At 36.0% G+C, this 16,193-nt stretch overlaps 1 protein-coding gene across 1 annotated transcript in view; it reads left to right on the plus strand.

The window, feature by feature from the left end:
- Positions 1 to 10,145, plus strand: part of SPTLC1 (serine palmitoyltransferase long chain base subunit 1) — a 35,257-nt gene extending 25,112 nt beyond the window's left edge. The window contains exons 10-15 of the mRNA XM_041486734.1: positions 1,275 to 1,370; positions 1,654 to 1,750; positions 3,254 to 3,308; positions 4,873 to 4,990; positions 5,832 to 5,905; positions 6,405 to 10,145. Coding sequence (XP_041342668.1) covers positions 1,275 to 1,370; positions 1,654 to 1,750; positions 3,254 to 3,308; positions 4,873 to 4,990; positions 5,832 to 5,905; positions 6,405 to 6,498 — 534 coding nt within the window. The 3' untranslated portion in view covers positions 6,499 to 10,145. The remainder of the gene's footprint in view (positions 1 to 1,274; positions 1,371 to 1,653; positions 1,751 to 3,253; positions 3,309 to 4,872; positions 4,991 to 5,831; positions 5,906 to 6,404) is intronic.
- The last annotated feature ends 6,048 nt before the right edge of the window (positions 10,146 to 16,193 follow it).

Below are 16,193 nucleotides of genomic sequence, written 5' to 3' on the forward strand. Positions count from 1 at the left end.
TATATATAGTATTTTTAGCAGTATAGTATTTTTAGCTTTCAGGTCTTGGCGGTCTTTCATGTGCTTACTTGAAATAGTTTTACTTATCTTTAGTGACGAAGATAACAAAAGAATTTTTACAATGCATAATTCTATCCTTTTTTTGGACTCTCCATGAGATAATGAATACTGTCTCTTCCAGCTACTTACACTTAAAAGTGTCACTCTGGCACAGAAATATTTGAGGTCTTGGAGTAAATAAGAAAAACCCTTGCAGTATGTAGCCATCCTATTTTGCTCTATTGCCTTTTTTTACTCCAGTGGATAAAAATAAGATAAAACTTCTGATGATTCTTTCAAAGGTGTTATTACAGTACTTTGCCAGCAGATTCAGCCAAACTATTTTTCCAGGGGTCTACTTTTCGTGGCGTTCATACAGCTGAGGAGTACTTTAGAAATCCAAAATGGTATCCTTGCAGCTGCCTACTACTACAGTCTCCTAGGCTGAGAGGAAGGAAGAAAGGCTTTTTGTTTGCCAGTGTTTGAGTGTGGAGCATGTTTCACTTCATTCTCACAGTGTCTGTATTCAGCTTGGAAGTGAAACAACAAATTCAGAAAATTCATTCTGTCTTCCGCTTTGTCCTGTTGTTTTCATTTAATACCAAGCATGGAAAAGAGAAACTTAATTTAGAAAAGGAAACAGTGTTACTGTGATACATGCCAACTGCTATCTGATTAGCTGACAGGAGCTAATTAGCTGTGTTAAATCCTTTCCAATTAATTGACTTTTACATAAAATTCATTTACAGACAAAATCTTTTGAAGCCTGGCAAAAGAAAATATTTACAACTAACAAGTGAAATAACACAATTGGGTCTCTAATGTTAAGACTATTTTAATTAGATTTATGCTTAATTTTTATCACATTCTACCTCCTAATGACTACAGTGGGGCTACTTATACTCTTAAAGGACACCGCCACACTGACTGCATTGTGGAATTGCCACCAGCATCTAAATAATTTGTTTTATCTGTGTTCTTCACATTGCAGTGCCTGGAAGAGAGAGTTCATATGCAATTTATTTCCAGATCCATAAATCTCAGTTTCTCAAATGTCCTTTCTGTATTGATTAAAATGTTTATGTCAGTTGTACTTTCATTTTATGATGTCATGGTTTGGTGGATCTTCTCTAGTGTTCATGGTAATATGAAACAAGATGCATCTTTAATGGATTAAATTGTAGTCTCGATGAAATCAAAAACATCTTTTAATAATTTGTTAATTTAACTGACAGATTGATGATATAGATCTTATTAGTGCAAACATGGAAAACTCACTGGCTTCTATTGGTGGATTTTGCTGTGGAAGATCTTTTATTATTGACCATCAGGTAAGACAGATCTCTTTATAAATCGTCTGGCACTATTAGTTACTTATATGTGAGAGTTAATTATTAATACTCATTTGCATGTATGAGATAGAAGTTTATGCTGTATTTGATTCTACACAGAAACTGTCTGGTTCCTATGAAATATTGTAGATAAATTGGGGACCTACTTTTAAGTCCTTACTTGTATCTGTAGGTGTGGAGGAAAGGTTTTTGATATGTACATGAATTATCTTTTAAAACATTGTCTACATTATTATAATTTTTTTTTCCTTTTCTCCCATAGCGATTGTCTGGTCAAGGCTATTGCTTTTCTGCCTCCTTGCCTCCTTTGTTAGCTGCTGCTGCTATTGAGGCTCTGAATATTATGGAGGATAATCCAGGTACTTAATTCAGGAAAATGTTATCCTTCGGTCTTTCTTCACCCCAAACTAATAACTCGTACTTCTCCCTACTTTGATTCCTCACCTTATTACTCTAGTGTCCTCTTATTCTTTTGCCAATTAATTTTACCTGCGTGTTTTTTCTTAATGGTATTTCCCACTCTGCTTTTCTTCTTCCACCCTTTCTGTCTTCTAGCTGAAAATAAGCAAGTTATTTGAGGCTAAGATGGACACAGATGGTTTTTAAAAAGCAAAGAAGAAATTTTTATTCTGCAGTTTAAATCAATGGTATGCCTCTTTGCCTCTTCCTTAAAAACATATTCCTTCAGCACAAATGAAGGAAGAGAAAGTTAAATAGAAACAAATGGTAATGTATTTCCTCAGGACAGAGCAACCCTCTCCTTTCCACTTGCACTATATAATTAGGGTTTTTTTCCTTCTCTAGTTAAGCATTCAGGTGAGAATCTCAGGAACGATCAGGGTGTAAACTGCCTTTGACTTGCAGGACCAGATACAGTGTATTTCTATGAAGTTGACAGACAGAAGATTCTGCTCTGGGAGTCAACTAGAAAAGCCCTTAAAGATCATCTATTTCCAACACCCTTGCCATTGGCAGGGACACCTAGACCAGGGGCTCCATCCAACCCGGCCAATCTTTTTGCTTACTGGGAATTGAGGCCAGACCACTGCAGTGCCAAATCCTTGCCACTGGAACACCTAGTGGGAAAGAAGTTTTTTGGTTTTTGAGTTTTTTTAAGGAATTGGGAGAGGACATGAGGACAAAATTGGCCAAATTGTGAAATGTGTGTGAATTTGGTTTTAACCTTCATTTGCATCAACAGATTGGAGGACATCTGCAGAGAAAACCTACTTAATTTATGACAAATAAATAAAAATTACTGGGTAGTCCATGATCAGTTGTATGAAGTGAAATAGAATCAAGAAAAAATTAAGAGTAAATGAAAGGACTGTTAGGTGTAGTGGAGGGTTAGCCTTCATCAAGGAAAAGAGCCACAATTTGCAAATCCAGGAGTCAGTTTTCTCTTTAAGAATGGCAGTGAATTGGGAAAAGGCTCAACGAGCGGAGTCTGCACGGCAATAGATATTTCTGGATATTTGTAAATTGGACCTGCCATTTCAGTCCCATTACAAAGTGTTTATGTCATCCCTTCCATATGGTCATGAACAGCAGCAGCTCCATATGCAGCTGGAGTAATGAGATAAAGGGAAGTAGTGCATTTGTCAGGACTTAAAAGCTTGTCATTTCCTGGCAGACATAGGAATTGGGAACATTAAGAATAGTAGTAAAGAGACTTATTAGATATATATAAGAGACTTATAAGATATATATCTGGATATATATATCTTAGTTTGATTCTAAATGCTATATTTGAAATCTTAGAGAAATGTAAAGTAGAAACAGGAAATCTAAGCCCTTTTTTTTTCTGTTTTGTTTTGGGATTTTTGTGTTGTTTTTTTTTTGCTGTTGTTTTTTGTGTATAGACATTTTTCAGACTCTCCGGGCTAAATGTGAACGGATTCACAAAGCTTTACAGGGGTAAGTGTGGGGTTTGGGGCTTTTTGGCTTTTATTTGGCTATGCCTTGATAATGTGAACTTTAAAGAAACTCTTCTTGCACAAATCTGTTTCTGGTTTTACAGATGCTTAGAGTGGGATATGTACACTCAGTTGTGTATGTATTAACGGAGAAAAATTATTCTTTCCCAACTGTCCCTGTTGCTCTACTAAAAAGAGTCCAAGTTTTTAAAATCCTATACAGGTTTTGAAATGAGATTATACCTTAAGACTTTTGAGGAAGGCTGCAATCTCTTACACGTTAAAATCATTAGGGGAGAGTGATAGCTCTCAGTGATGCAAAGTATTGATGGGCATTTTAAAAATAAAATAAATAAATAAAAGCATTTGGGATGAAGCTTAGCAAATACTCTTTCAGACAACTCAATGCACCTTTCAATCACCTTGAATACCATAGTGTTCCTACATATTTGACTTGAATGTTAAAATACAATAAAGTACCCATTGTTCTGGAGGCACAGAGAAAATGGCTAGAATTTATCTTAAAAATAACATTTAAGATTTCCTAATACTATGATGTTTTAAAAGATGGCTGTACTGACTAACTGCTTTTTTATCTGTCAGGTCTTGATACTAAAAAGATACAGGAATTGCTGTGATATTCAACAGCCATTTAATGTGCAGTAATTGTGCAATTGTATTTTGCAATTCTTCCTCAACAATTTTGTGTTGCATATTACAGAAATTAATAACTTTTAAAAACACTCACACAAATCTCAAACACATGATTATTATATTATTAGTTTCTTTGAAATGATACTACCATAAAATGAGCTTGATCTTCTTAAAATGTGTATTAGGCAAGCTTATCAAAGTCCAGAAATCAAAACTACACCTGGTAGGTAATATGCATTTATGTGACCTGTTAATTTTGGGGACCAGAGGTCTTGCTTGGATATTGAATGCAGATTTTTGGAGGTGAATAACTCAATCCTAAATGTGTGTGATGTGTCAGGACAATGACAATCAAATGTCAGTCATTCAGTCGAATTCTAGAAACCCAGTTAACAACTGTTCCTATGTACAGATGAGGGAACAATTATAGTTCTATAAGTTTAGAAAGCCTTCTGACTGACAGATGATACTGTAAAGAGTTTCTACAGGAAATAATTTAAAACTATAAATCTTGAAAAACCCCCAGCAAAACATTTGTTCTTTCTTATCCCTTAAGTGATAAAAAGGTGACTTGACCTAGCTAGCTGGGTTTTTATCAGCAAATTATAGGCCTAACAGACCTTTCTCTTACATCTTACAAGGACTCTTTAAGTATTTCTGGATTATTAATCCTTTTTGCAAAAGTATGAGTAAGTATTGTTACACATACTTACTCCTTAGAAAAACATTTTTTTGATAACTTTGTTATCTTTATGTAATGCAAGCTGAAATGCACATATGTTTTGTCTGCATTAGTATCAGTAAAGTGAAATATCCATCTTTTGTCACCACCTAGAAAGGAAAAACACTTACCTAGAATTTCAGCATGTCTTCAAGTAGGGTGTACATCAAAGGCTTTTTATTTGTTTTAGGATTTCTGGTTTAAAAGTAGTGGGAGAATCTTTTTCTCCAGCATTGCACTTACAGTTAGAGGAGAGCTGTGGATCTCGAGAAGATGATGTGAAGTTACTCAAAAGAGTTGTGGATTATGTAAGTGTCACCATAGTAATTAAAATATATCATTACCTTTGAATGTTAATAATGAAGAAAGGGTAGGGAGGCTTGTTGGGTAACTTGTTGAAAGATCTTGCAGGAATGCTGCAAGAAACTTAGTTTCTGTGCTGATTATATGGCTTTATTAAAGATCACCGTCTAACCATTTCTTGCTGCCTATAGTTAGGTCTGTAGCTCTGGATTAAAAAATATATATTAGACTATTTACTTCAGGAAATAGTTATTTCCTGTTATCTATTTTAATGCTCAAATCTGTATATAAAACTGTTGCTTAGACAACTTCTATGTTAGTAAGAGTGTTCTGGAGGTGCATTTTAACCATTTAAGGTCAGCTTTTGCTTCTTTGAGTCCATGAATTTGCTTTTTCTATGTGTAAACAATCTCATATTCTATATGTAGTATTTTTCCCTTCTTCAATACACATTGGTTCTTTTTGTCCCATGTGAGGAAGTGAGGGTGGTTATATCATTATGTATCAGGTGGCAGGTAAACAAGACTACACTACAAAATGCAATTTTGAAGTTAACTTCCTTGAAAATATGCTTAAATATTATTTAAATGCCTGATCAATCTGGCATGTTTGCCTTATTACATGGAGGTAAAAACTAAAGGCACTGCATCTTAAACTATTTTATGTGTTAAAGCTGTATTGAAATTAAGAGATGATTTTGCACTACCTTCAACACCTCCATTTGGGAAACAACTTGCATTTATCTTGACACCAGATTAATAGAAGTTAATAATATGTATTTGGTGATCAAAAGAGTATGCCATCAGAAATTCCCAGGTTGACTTGCTGTATTTTCTTTATTTGTAGTGCATGAATAGTGGTATTGCATTAACACAGGCTCGTTATCTGGAGAAAGAAGAAAAATGTCTTCCTCCACCCAGGTTAGCAGAAAGTTAACATGTTACTTGATTTTTTTTTGCTGTGGCCATCTCTTTTCCATACAGCGATGGAGTTCTGTTCAGTAGACGGGATTGAATAGTTGCTTCTTGGAAAAATAGGTGAAGCTCCAGTTTTGAGGTATCTTTTCAGTGACTGTTACAGGTTACTAGTATCATGAAATAACAGTATCAAAACTACCTGTATCTTGGGGATCAGCATGTAGCCTGTTAGCAGGCACATATCCATGAGGAAAATTACTCTTACTCTGTAGGTAAAAAAGATAAGAGATGTCTGCAGTGTGTATGGTGGGGTGGCAGAGCAGGGGCAAAAAGTTGTTTGATCACATCTTTTTAGTCATATGTCTTGTTCCTGGTTGAATTTGAATTCATAATAATTTCCCTACAGATGGTGATCTTATTGTGTTGGAATTAGTACAATACAATTCTAAGTGGAAGGCTAGGAGTGAAGTTTACTCTCTGTGTTCTGGTTTTCTTTTTCTAGTATTCGAGTAGTGATAACAGTGGAACAAACAGAACAAGAACTGGACAAAGCTGCATCACTTCTTAAGGAAGCTGCACAGTCTGTGTTGAATTAGACTGCTGTTTTTGGATTCCTCTTTCCCCACATTATCAGGATAAGTGTTTTACACTGTATAGTGACTTCCAGATTCTTCCACTGATGGCACTGAAAACTGACTAACAAAATTGTTCTAGACTCATACAAATGTAGTGAGGGGAAGAATGCTGAGTTTTGGAGTTAGTGAATGACACGGTGTTGTTCCAGTTCAAACTCTACCATTTACTTGCATTACTTAAAATGGGATATCACTATTGACTTCTTGACTCTTTCATAAGTTAGTATAAAAAGTTTTAAATTTATTTCCTCAAACCCCTAAACATTCTCAAAAATGTGTATAAACATTCCGTTTCACCCCAAACCATGTAAAATGTGTTGTTTTCTCTCCATTTTCTCAGAATGTGGGAACTTCAAAGAAATTTCAAAGAATTATTCCTCCTCACCTTGCAAATGAAAATACACTGTTCCTAATATTACCAAAAGGATAACACATTAAGATATAATTTTGTGCTATATGATGTCATTTATTATTGAATTATAGGAGGGAGGACCGTCAATTCTTTTTGTTTATGTATCTTTCTCTAACCATTTTTGGCAACCAGGTTTTAAGAAAGCCTGGCCAGACAGTAAATTCATATCAAATACTATTTCATTTTTTGCATTCCATATGTAAGTATATGCGTGTTTGATATTTTGGGTGAGGTTTTTCATACTATTATCTTTAAAATATCTAAATTCAAACCTCTGAATTGTGAAACTGATGTAATTCCAGTATAGTAAGGGAGCTTTGTACCAGTCTTGAAGAGGAGTAATAGGCAACATGGAAAATGAATCAAGGTTTTGAAACAGCAACTAAATACTAGCTTAGTCGAACTACTTTTAAGCACAAAAATGATGTGTGCTTAGTTTTTTCTGTAAACATCTATACCTAGAAGGCAAGATTCACAGATAGCTGCTAAGAATTTAGATGGTACAATACTGCTGAAACACAAGTCAATCTGTGCACATAAAATTCCCAAGTAACTTGAAGGTAATGGTTGGAGGTTGTCCTGTCGGATTTTAAGAAAGCACAGATGGACATTACATATATGGACACTTTATTGCAATCAGGAAACTGGTAAGGAAGTACGTATCTTTTTATAAAACAGAAAATACAGATTTTTATTTCACAATTTTGCTTTAAGAACGCCTGTCTGAAATTTTTGTATTCTGCCTAATATGTGCTTAGTTGTTTTGTACTTGTGTGCCTTTTTGGTTGCTAGTAACAGGGATTACAGGACTATTTTTGAGAAACATCATTGTTAAATATAAAGTTAATCATGTTTGATTCAGATTTTTACTTACAATTGGAATTTGTAGCATGGTCGACCATATATTGTTAAATATTCTACATTAGGTAAGCATAGTCTATGCTGCCTCCAGTTCACAGAGTCTGTTTCTACCCTGCCTTTCAAAACTATTCATCTGTGTACGTTGAGACAGAACACCTGACGTTGTGTTGGGGCACTTCTGTAATTGTAATTGTAGTAGTCAAAGCATTATCTGTGCAATATGTGTAGTAAAAACCTTCATCCCAGTGTGAAAGAGAATCCCTATTTCAATAACGTTTATGTTTTCTCTGTTAACTGTGAGTAAAAGCCAGTGTGAAGCCAACAATTCAGAAGAGAAAAAAATGTGCAGAATGAGACTGACTCCCATTTTACAGACTGGAACTGAAGTGCAGAATAGTCATCTTGAAGACCCTCAGAGACTGCGAGAAATGGAAACTAAATGTTATGGCTCTGCTTTGAGCTTTTGAGCCATTTTTGGCTGGATAATTGAAACCTGCAAATTCGAGTGAAGTCAAGCCTTTGATGTATAAATTTGGAACAAATGAGGTACTTTGATTCCAGTGCAGCATATTAAATGGTTTTGGAGTTAAGATAAGCCTGGGAAAGTAAGCAAATAACCATTGGCATTGAAATCCTAAGTTGCAAAATCTATATTTAGTTTTCTTATTTTGTTTTAGGTTGTCTGCAAATGGGGTGGAATTTTTTTTGTGCTTAGAGAACTAGCAGTAATTTTTAGATACATGGATTTGTGTTGTTATTTTTGTTCTTGGTGTGTTGGGTATTTTTGCTTTTAAATGAAGTGATGACAACTAAGGTAGAAGCAGAGTGAAATTTCTAGCAATTTCAAATCTGTGACTAAGTAGTTCTGATGAGATAAAAGTTCAGGAATGTTCCTAAGAGATGCCATCATCTGATAATTTGACAAACACATACCTACCACTAAAACATTGGTAAATCTGCCTTTGTCCTTTTTATTGTTTACCAGTATATAGGAAAGAAGCATTTAGATCACAATAAAGTGAATACCTTGGTTGATGGCAGCTACAGTGCTCTTGTAATGTGTATTTCACTGACAGGTTATATGCATGGTCTCTATAAGAAATTAAGACACTTATGAGATGTAACTGGTGGAGAGTGATATCCCTGGTCAGTCTAAGCATATTTGGTTCCTCTTCATTTTGACTTTTTTGATAAATGTCTCTGTGATGGCAAGCAGATGAAGAAATGGGTGGCTCTGGGGGAAAATGTTGATTTGGGTTAGGGAGGCAGCAGGTGATTCTGATTAAACTTCTGACATTTGAAAAATCAGAAGCCTGTTAAGGTGCTTAACTGCCCAGTACTCTTGGCTGATAAATATATTAACAAATCTGTGTTAGTTGCTTTGTAGTTATGTTTGGATGAATTGGTATTTTTCCATCCATTTCTTCAGATGTGGGCATGAGAATGGCAGCTCAGTGTAAACCTCTTAAGTAGGATACTGTGAGATGACTCAAACACAAGAACCTTATCCCAAATTTCAAAGTATCTTTTGAAAATAAATTTTGTTTAATTTAATTTATGTATTTCACTTTGCCACATACTTGGAACAGAGTTTCAGCTAAGTGGATAATAAATCCAGTATTTTAAATAGTGAAGAAAAATAAATGTTGTTAATTTTTATTTAATTGACTATTAATAACTGATAGTTGAGAAGGAGGGACATTTTTACTGTAAAAAGTTGGTCATTTATAGAAATTGTCTTGATGAAACCAATTTTTTACTGTGTATGAGGACTGGAATGATTTGGAAAGAATTTATACTTTCAAAATATTTTATATTGAAGAAACATGTCTACATGATATATGTATTAATATTTTAAACAAAGAGATTTATTTTCCTTGAATATTTAAAAATAATTTAGTTTCATGGTTTTAATAGGAAAAACTACAGATGGCTTTTCTGTTTATTATAGTAATCATTATTTTTGTATAGGAGGTGAAATGCATAAGGAGGATATTAAGAAAGAAAGAAACGTATGGCTGACTAACTTTGATTTTATTTTTTTTCACTTTTGAAATATGAACCCAGTCAATGCACAGAATGGTGTACTGTCTCCTTTCTGTCACTCCATCTGGACTTTATTATTTTAAACAGGGTTGTGGAGTGTTGGCATTCACTGATCTATGAAGTTGCTACCACAAAAGTGTCTTGCATCTTAAGATGACTAGAGAAGTGCACATGTAAATGTACAGAGCTGTAAATGCTGCTTAAACAGAGGAAATATTTACAACTAACACAAAGCATTTGTACATTAAACTGTTTCAGTGTCTTAATAAAAGGAAATGTCTGGATAATATTTCTTCTGGTGTTTTTATGTTCTTTGGCAGTTTTCATAGTAATAAGGTAACGGGCTTACTCTGTCTTGCTGTTGATAGATTTTCCAGATTTTGGTTTCCTGTCCATTGTGTACTAGGTAATTGCAAAATATGCGTAGTAGTAGTCACAGAAACTACTAAATCTGCTGAAGAGTTCCTGTCAGGGAAGGACAGTTTCTACATGTCCAATTTCTCATACTTTGGTAGCACACACTTGCTGAAAACCACTATTGGAAGCTAGACACTGCACCAGTTACAGTTTTGTTGTGACTCAGAATAGAATTTCTGGTGTATCAACAAACTTGAGTTCAGAACACATATGCCCCAACTTTGAGACACTTACAAAATAAAATACTGCAATTTTGCCTACCGTATTTTATGGGTAAGATTTCTCTATTTTCCTCTGCTATTAGAGGTGTCACCACTTAGCTCAGTATGCTGTTTGTATAATGGAGTTGTGTTTTCCAGTAGAGGATTCTGAGCTGGCAAAAACCAGTAAGTTTTGGAGTCAAAGGAACTGCTTAAGTAGAATTGGAAATATGTAATCCACTGCTTGACTTACATTTTATGTAGGCCAAAAATAAGTGATTGTCTCACTCTAATCAGCATTTGTCAGACTGTGCTCCTGTTCTGATATCCACAATTCAAGGAGGACTAGCACAGATTGAGAAGGTCCAAAGGAGGACCATAAAGATGACCAAAGGGCTGAAGAATATGCCCTGTGAAGAAAGAAAAACTGGAGGACAATTTTCCAATTCTTGCACAGTGTCTACAAAGATGGCAGAAGCTCTCTTCATAAAAAGCCACTCTTCCATGAAGAATGGAAGGGCAATAGAATCATAAAATGAGTTGGGTTGAAAGGGACCTTGAAGATAATTTTAATACCAGCTGCCATGAGCAGGGGTCCCTTCTGCTAAACCAGGTTGCTCCAGCCCCTGTCCATCCTGGCCTTGAACAGTGCCAGGGATGGGGCATCCACAGATTACATGGGCATTATTACATTATTATATTCATATAATAGAATAGAATCATTAAGGTTGGAAAAGGACCTCTGAGATCAAGTACATCCTTTGACCAAACACTGCCATGTCAGCTAGACCATGGCATTAAGAGCAACATCTAGTCATTTCTTTAATGCCTGCAGGGATGGTGACTCCGCCACCTCCCTGAGCAGTCTGTTCCAATGTTTGGCAACCCTTTTCACGAAGAAATTCTTGCTGATACCCAACCTGAACCTCCCCTGGTGCAGCTCTTCACCAACTTGGCAAGCTAATGAGCAAAGAAAGATGCTTTTCTTCTTGTCTGACAGATGGACCCCACCAACCAGTAGACCTGGTTTCTCAAGGTGAGTCACATGGAACCTGATATGTACAAGTTGCATGGGGAAATTTTATCTTGACATAACTTTTTATGGTGAGGAGAATGGTCAATCACTGGAAAACCACCTCCTCATGGATTATGGGAGATTTTCAAGAGGTAGGTGGACAGGATGCTGGGTAATTTCATCTTCCTTTCTCACAAAAGGTTGGACCAGATGATCTTTTGAGGCCTTCCAGCTTGGCCTGTTCTGGGATTCTGTAGTTCTGTGACTGTAATTCTCATTCTGATTCCTGTTCTGTGACACTTGGAACAGGAAGTGGAAACAACTGTTCACACTTGGTCTTATTAAAATTGGATTTTGGTTGGAGGAAGCCGGCTGTTGACTACCAAAGTTACAGTACCTGTTGAGAGAGTGCATGAGCATGACAGTAAGTACAAGTTAAGCTGATGACTGAGAGGATAGAAAAAGGTAATGGAACACCAGCACTTCCTGATAACCTGAGTGGTGACTTTGAATTCCTCTCATAATTTTTAGTGGTTAGGACTCTTTCTGTTCTTTCACATAATGAGGCAAAGAATTGGCTGTTCTCAACAGGTAATTGAAAGATCAAAGATGATTTTTTTTTTTGTTTTGTTTTAACTTTGTCCAGGGTTATATTTTTTAATAAACTGGCCTCAGTTCTGTGTATGTGCTTGTACTAAGATTTGCCTTAATGTCAATAGTGAATTCACATTCACTTTAGTTATAGATTCACATTCACTTTAGTTACAGATCAAAACAGGCAGTAATACTCATTTACATTGGTATGCAACCTCTAGGCTTGAAACATGGGAGTATTTAAGTGGCCTGTAAAGCAGTTGATAGTAAGGAATTCTCAGTGATAATGAAATTCCTATCCATGGTATTTCTGATTTAATATTTTATTGGTGAGATACTATAGGTCTATTTTTTTATCCAGCTTTAGATTTTCAAAGACAGGCTATATACAAAGAACCGTTACTAAACAGTAATCAGCATTTGCAAGAATAAATCTCCTGACTTCCTTATGGATAAAAGAACTGGGCACTATATTTTTACTAAAATTTGCTTATTAAAAATTTTTAATAAATTTTAAATACATTACCTGCTGAACTTTAAAAACTGTTTAACCTTGATTGCTATTTTGAGAATAGGAATTTGAAAATGTTTAAGGATTTAAAAATATTAGAACTTTTAAATAGTTTAAGCTAAAATAATTTTAAATACTTTTAAATACTTTAAGCTTTTGCTATTTCCTGCATTTTTGTTTTCCAGTCATCTTCCTGCTTTTTTTCCTTCATTTTTCAGGACAGACACCTACACTAAATGCATTGCTAGATGCTTGAAAATTACCCAAGTAGAGAGTGTTTGCTTTAATATGATTGTGCAAATTAATTTGATTTATTTGATGATGCTGATGAAAATACAGTGACCTGTTTCCATGGTGCATAGTGCTGGTGAAGGCTACGTGTAAGTTGAGCTCTGTGGAAACAAATACTCAAGGTGTCAATGATCATCTCTAGGTACAGAATATTTTAATATTTTTCCCAATTTGAAACCATAGAGTTTAAGTGTGGGTAGAATATCACAGCTGCATTGTCAATTATGCTGGAATTACAGGTCAAAAATTGAAACATAGTAATGAGGTGTATGGTGGAAGATGGTGTTTTTTACAAAGATGTAATTTGGTAGTATTTGAGGAGCCTTCAATTTGAACACAAAACACAAGTGCTCATTAGATGCTGGTTAAGAGTAGTAAGTTGACTTCAAGGTGCTGCAGTACAGCTGCAGCAGATTTTGTCTGCAGAATTGCAATTCTGTCTGCAATTCTTTCTCCAGAATCGTTGCTCACCCATTATTGGTCCATTCAAAGTCTAGGCAGTAACAATGTACATTGGAGAATGGTGAGCTTGTACTGCAAATTGTCACACAATCAGAAGCTGTTTGCAGGATAAAATAGTGTCTTACCTCACGGCAAAATTAGATGCAACTGCATCACAAAGAAACCACCAAATTAGTAAAGTTGTATGTATGTTATGCAACCTGGGGGAAGAATTTGGTGTGTGATATCAAGGGGAATTTATTAACTATTCATATATCTTTCTATAAATACATTTTCTATGCTGGGCTAATAAAAGAGACCACAGAATCGCAGAATACCCTGAGTTGGATGAGACCCACAAAGATCATCTAAGTCCAACTTCTTGACCTGCACAGGACAGGCCCAAGAATCACAGCACATGCCTGAGAGCATTGCCCAAATATTTTTTGAACTCTTGTCTGGCTGGTGCTGTGGCGGCTTCCTTGGGGAGCTTGTTCCCCAGCCACCCTGGTTCAAGGAAGTACCCCAGTCTAAGCCTCCCTTGATACAATTTTAGGCCATTCCCTCAGGTCCTGTTGCTGGTCACCACAGAGAAGAGATCAGTGCCTTCCCTTGCTCTTCCACTTTTACAAGTCTCCCCTTGGTCTCCTCCAGGCTGAACAGACCAAGGGACCTCAGCTGCTCTTTGTATAGCTTCTGCTCTAGACTCTTCACCTTCTCCATTACTCTCCTGTGGACACTCTCTAATAGCTTTGTATTCTTTTTGTACTATGACACCCAAAACTCGAGGTGAGGCCAAGCAGAGCAGAGCGGGACAATCCCATCCCTTGCCCAGCTGGTGATGCTGTGCCTGATGCTCCACAGGACACGGCTGGCCCTCCTGGCTGCCTGGCTGCAAGGTAACTTACATTCAACTTGCCCTCAAAAAGGACCTGTAGGTGCCTTTCTGTGGCACTCCTTTCCAGCATCCCATTTTCCAGTTTGTACATCCAGGGTTGACCTCTCCCTGGAGCAGAATCCAGGATGTTTCCTTGTTAAATGCCATACAGTTGGTGATTGCCCAGTCCTCTGATTTGTCAAGGTCTCTGCAGGGTCTTTCTGCCTTCGAGGGAGTTGGCAGCTCCTCCCACTTAGTGTATCTTTGAAGCCTGAATGCAAGTTGTTCATGGAGATATTGAAGAGAGCTGGGCCTAAGGTGGAACCTTGAGAAACCGCAGAAGCGAGCAGTCATCAGCCTGGTGTAACCCCACAAAAGCTGTTGAAAACTGCTAGACAAAACCTCCTAACAGTTTTGAGCAGAGATAAAAACTTGGTATCAAATGGCAGGGCTTGAACAAGTTTCGGTTAAAATGGAAAAACCCTAAAAGTTCAGCACATGTGTACTGCTTTAGCCAAAGAGATTTGTGCAGCCAGCAGGACAGAAGAAATATTTAGTGACCTAACTCATGGATGAAGGAGTTTTTTGTTGTAACAGGTGATAAAAGGGCAGCAAAGCATTTGCCTTTGGTGTACTTTACTATGGAACTGTTCTTGAGCAGCATGAAACTTGCACAATGCCCAAGCTATTTAACACTTGAATATCTTATTGGTGACTAAAGAGACTGACTGACACAGCCCTTTACTTTCAGTCAACAAGAGTAGTCTCAGAAGAACCTTAGACTGCTAATACACAATGTTGTGTGTTTGTCTATCATACCTTAAAGAGAGTATTGATGCATTTGAGGAGACGACTGGAAAAAGAGGACATACCCATGAGGACAGGCTACATGAATTCACACAGAAGTGCTTAAATTAATAAGCTTGGTTTTTTGGCTGCTGAATGATTATGTGTATGACACTTGTCCACACTCAAATGTCTAAGCAATATACTCAGCAGCTAGTATTGTTATTTTGGTCAGTTAAATTTACTAATTTTTATAAATCCTGCCTCTACTTGAAATGTCTCAGCTACATAGACATGACTGGAATGGAAATATATATTATTACTTTGAAGTGGCAATTGTTATCGTCTCCAAATCATAGCCTATGAGGGAGAGTGCTCTACAGCAGAAAGAATTCCTTTTTTGTGTTAAAGGAAAATATTCCACTGCTTGTGTTAAGTAAAAATAAATAGAAATGCATATTTTTGTGATATGAGAGAGAAAATACACTTTTTTTTTCCCCTCTTACTGCATCTCAAGTTTTTTTTGTACCAGCAAAGATTTCTCATGTGAATGACACCCCATGCAAACATATTTTTAGCATTGAAGCAAATGTGGTTAAACATGTGCAACTGCTTTCTTGAAGACACACATCTTCAAAAGACATATATGTTTTTTGTATATTCAAAAGACGTGTATTTTGTATTTTCAAAAGACATATGTATATTTTGTTTATGGATCTGCAAAAAGAAGCACATAGTCTTGTGTATTATCAACAGATGAAGTTTGTGATATTGAGTTTGTGATATTGAACCTATATCAGGGGGGTAGGTTTGCCAGAGAAGTTCTTATCGAGTGATTACACTGATCTAGCAGGCTGTCAGTTCAGTCATCTATGGGAAGAGAAATTTTAAACCTTGTAATGAGATCACATGTTATTTTCTTTGTATTTACAATCAGTTAAAATAATAGGTATTGTGTTTCAATTTTGAAAATATACATGTCTATGTAATATTAGCTTTTAATTTGTGTTAAAGCTTATTTTAAAGTACTAATATAGACCAAGTTTATCATTAGCATAGGAGAATCCTTAAAACAGGATATAAGGGAATATTTTAACATTCTGAAAGAGTATTACTTTACTGTTCTTTTATGTGTAAGCACATGAAATGTGATAAATGAAATAATTTTACTCATGCTTCTGTCATTATTTTTAAAATTTAGGTCC

The sequence above is a fragment of the Pyrgilauda ruficollis genome, unplaced genomic scaffold, assembly GCF_017590135.1.
Source record: "Pyrgilauda ruficollis isolate IOZ18807 unplaced genomic scaffold, ASM1759013v1 scaffold78, whole genome shotgun sequence".
NCBI lineage: Eukaryota > Metazoa > Chordata > Aves > Passeriformes > Passeridae > Pyrgilauda > Pyrgilauda ruficollis.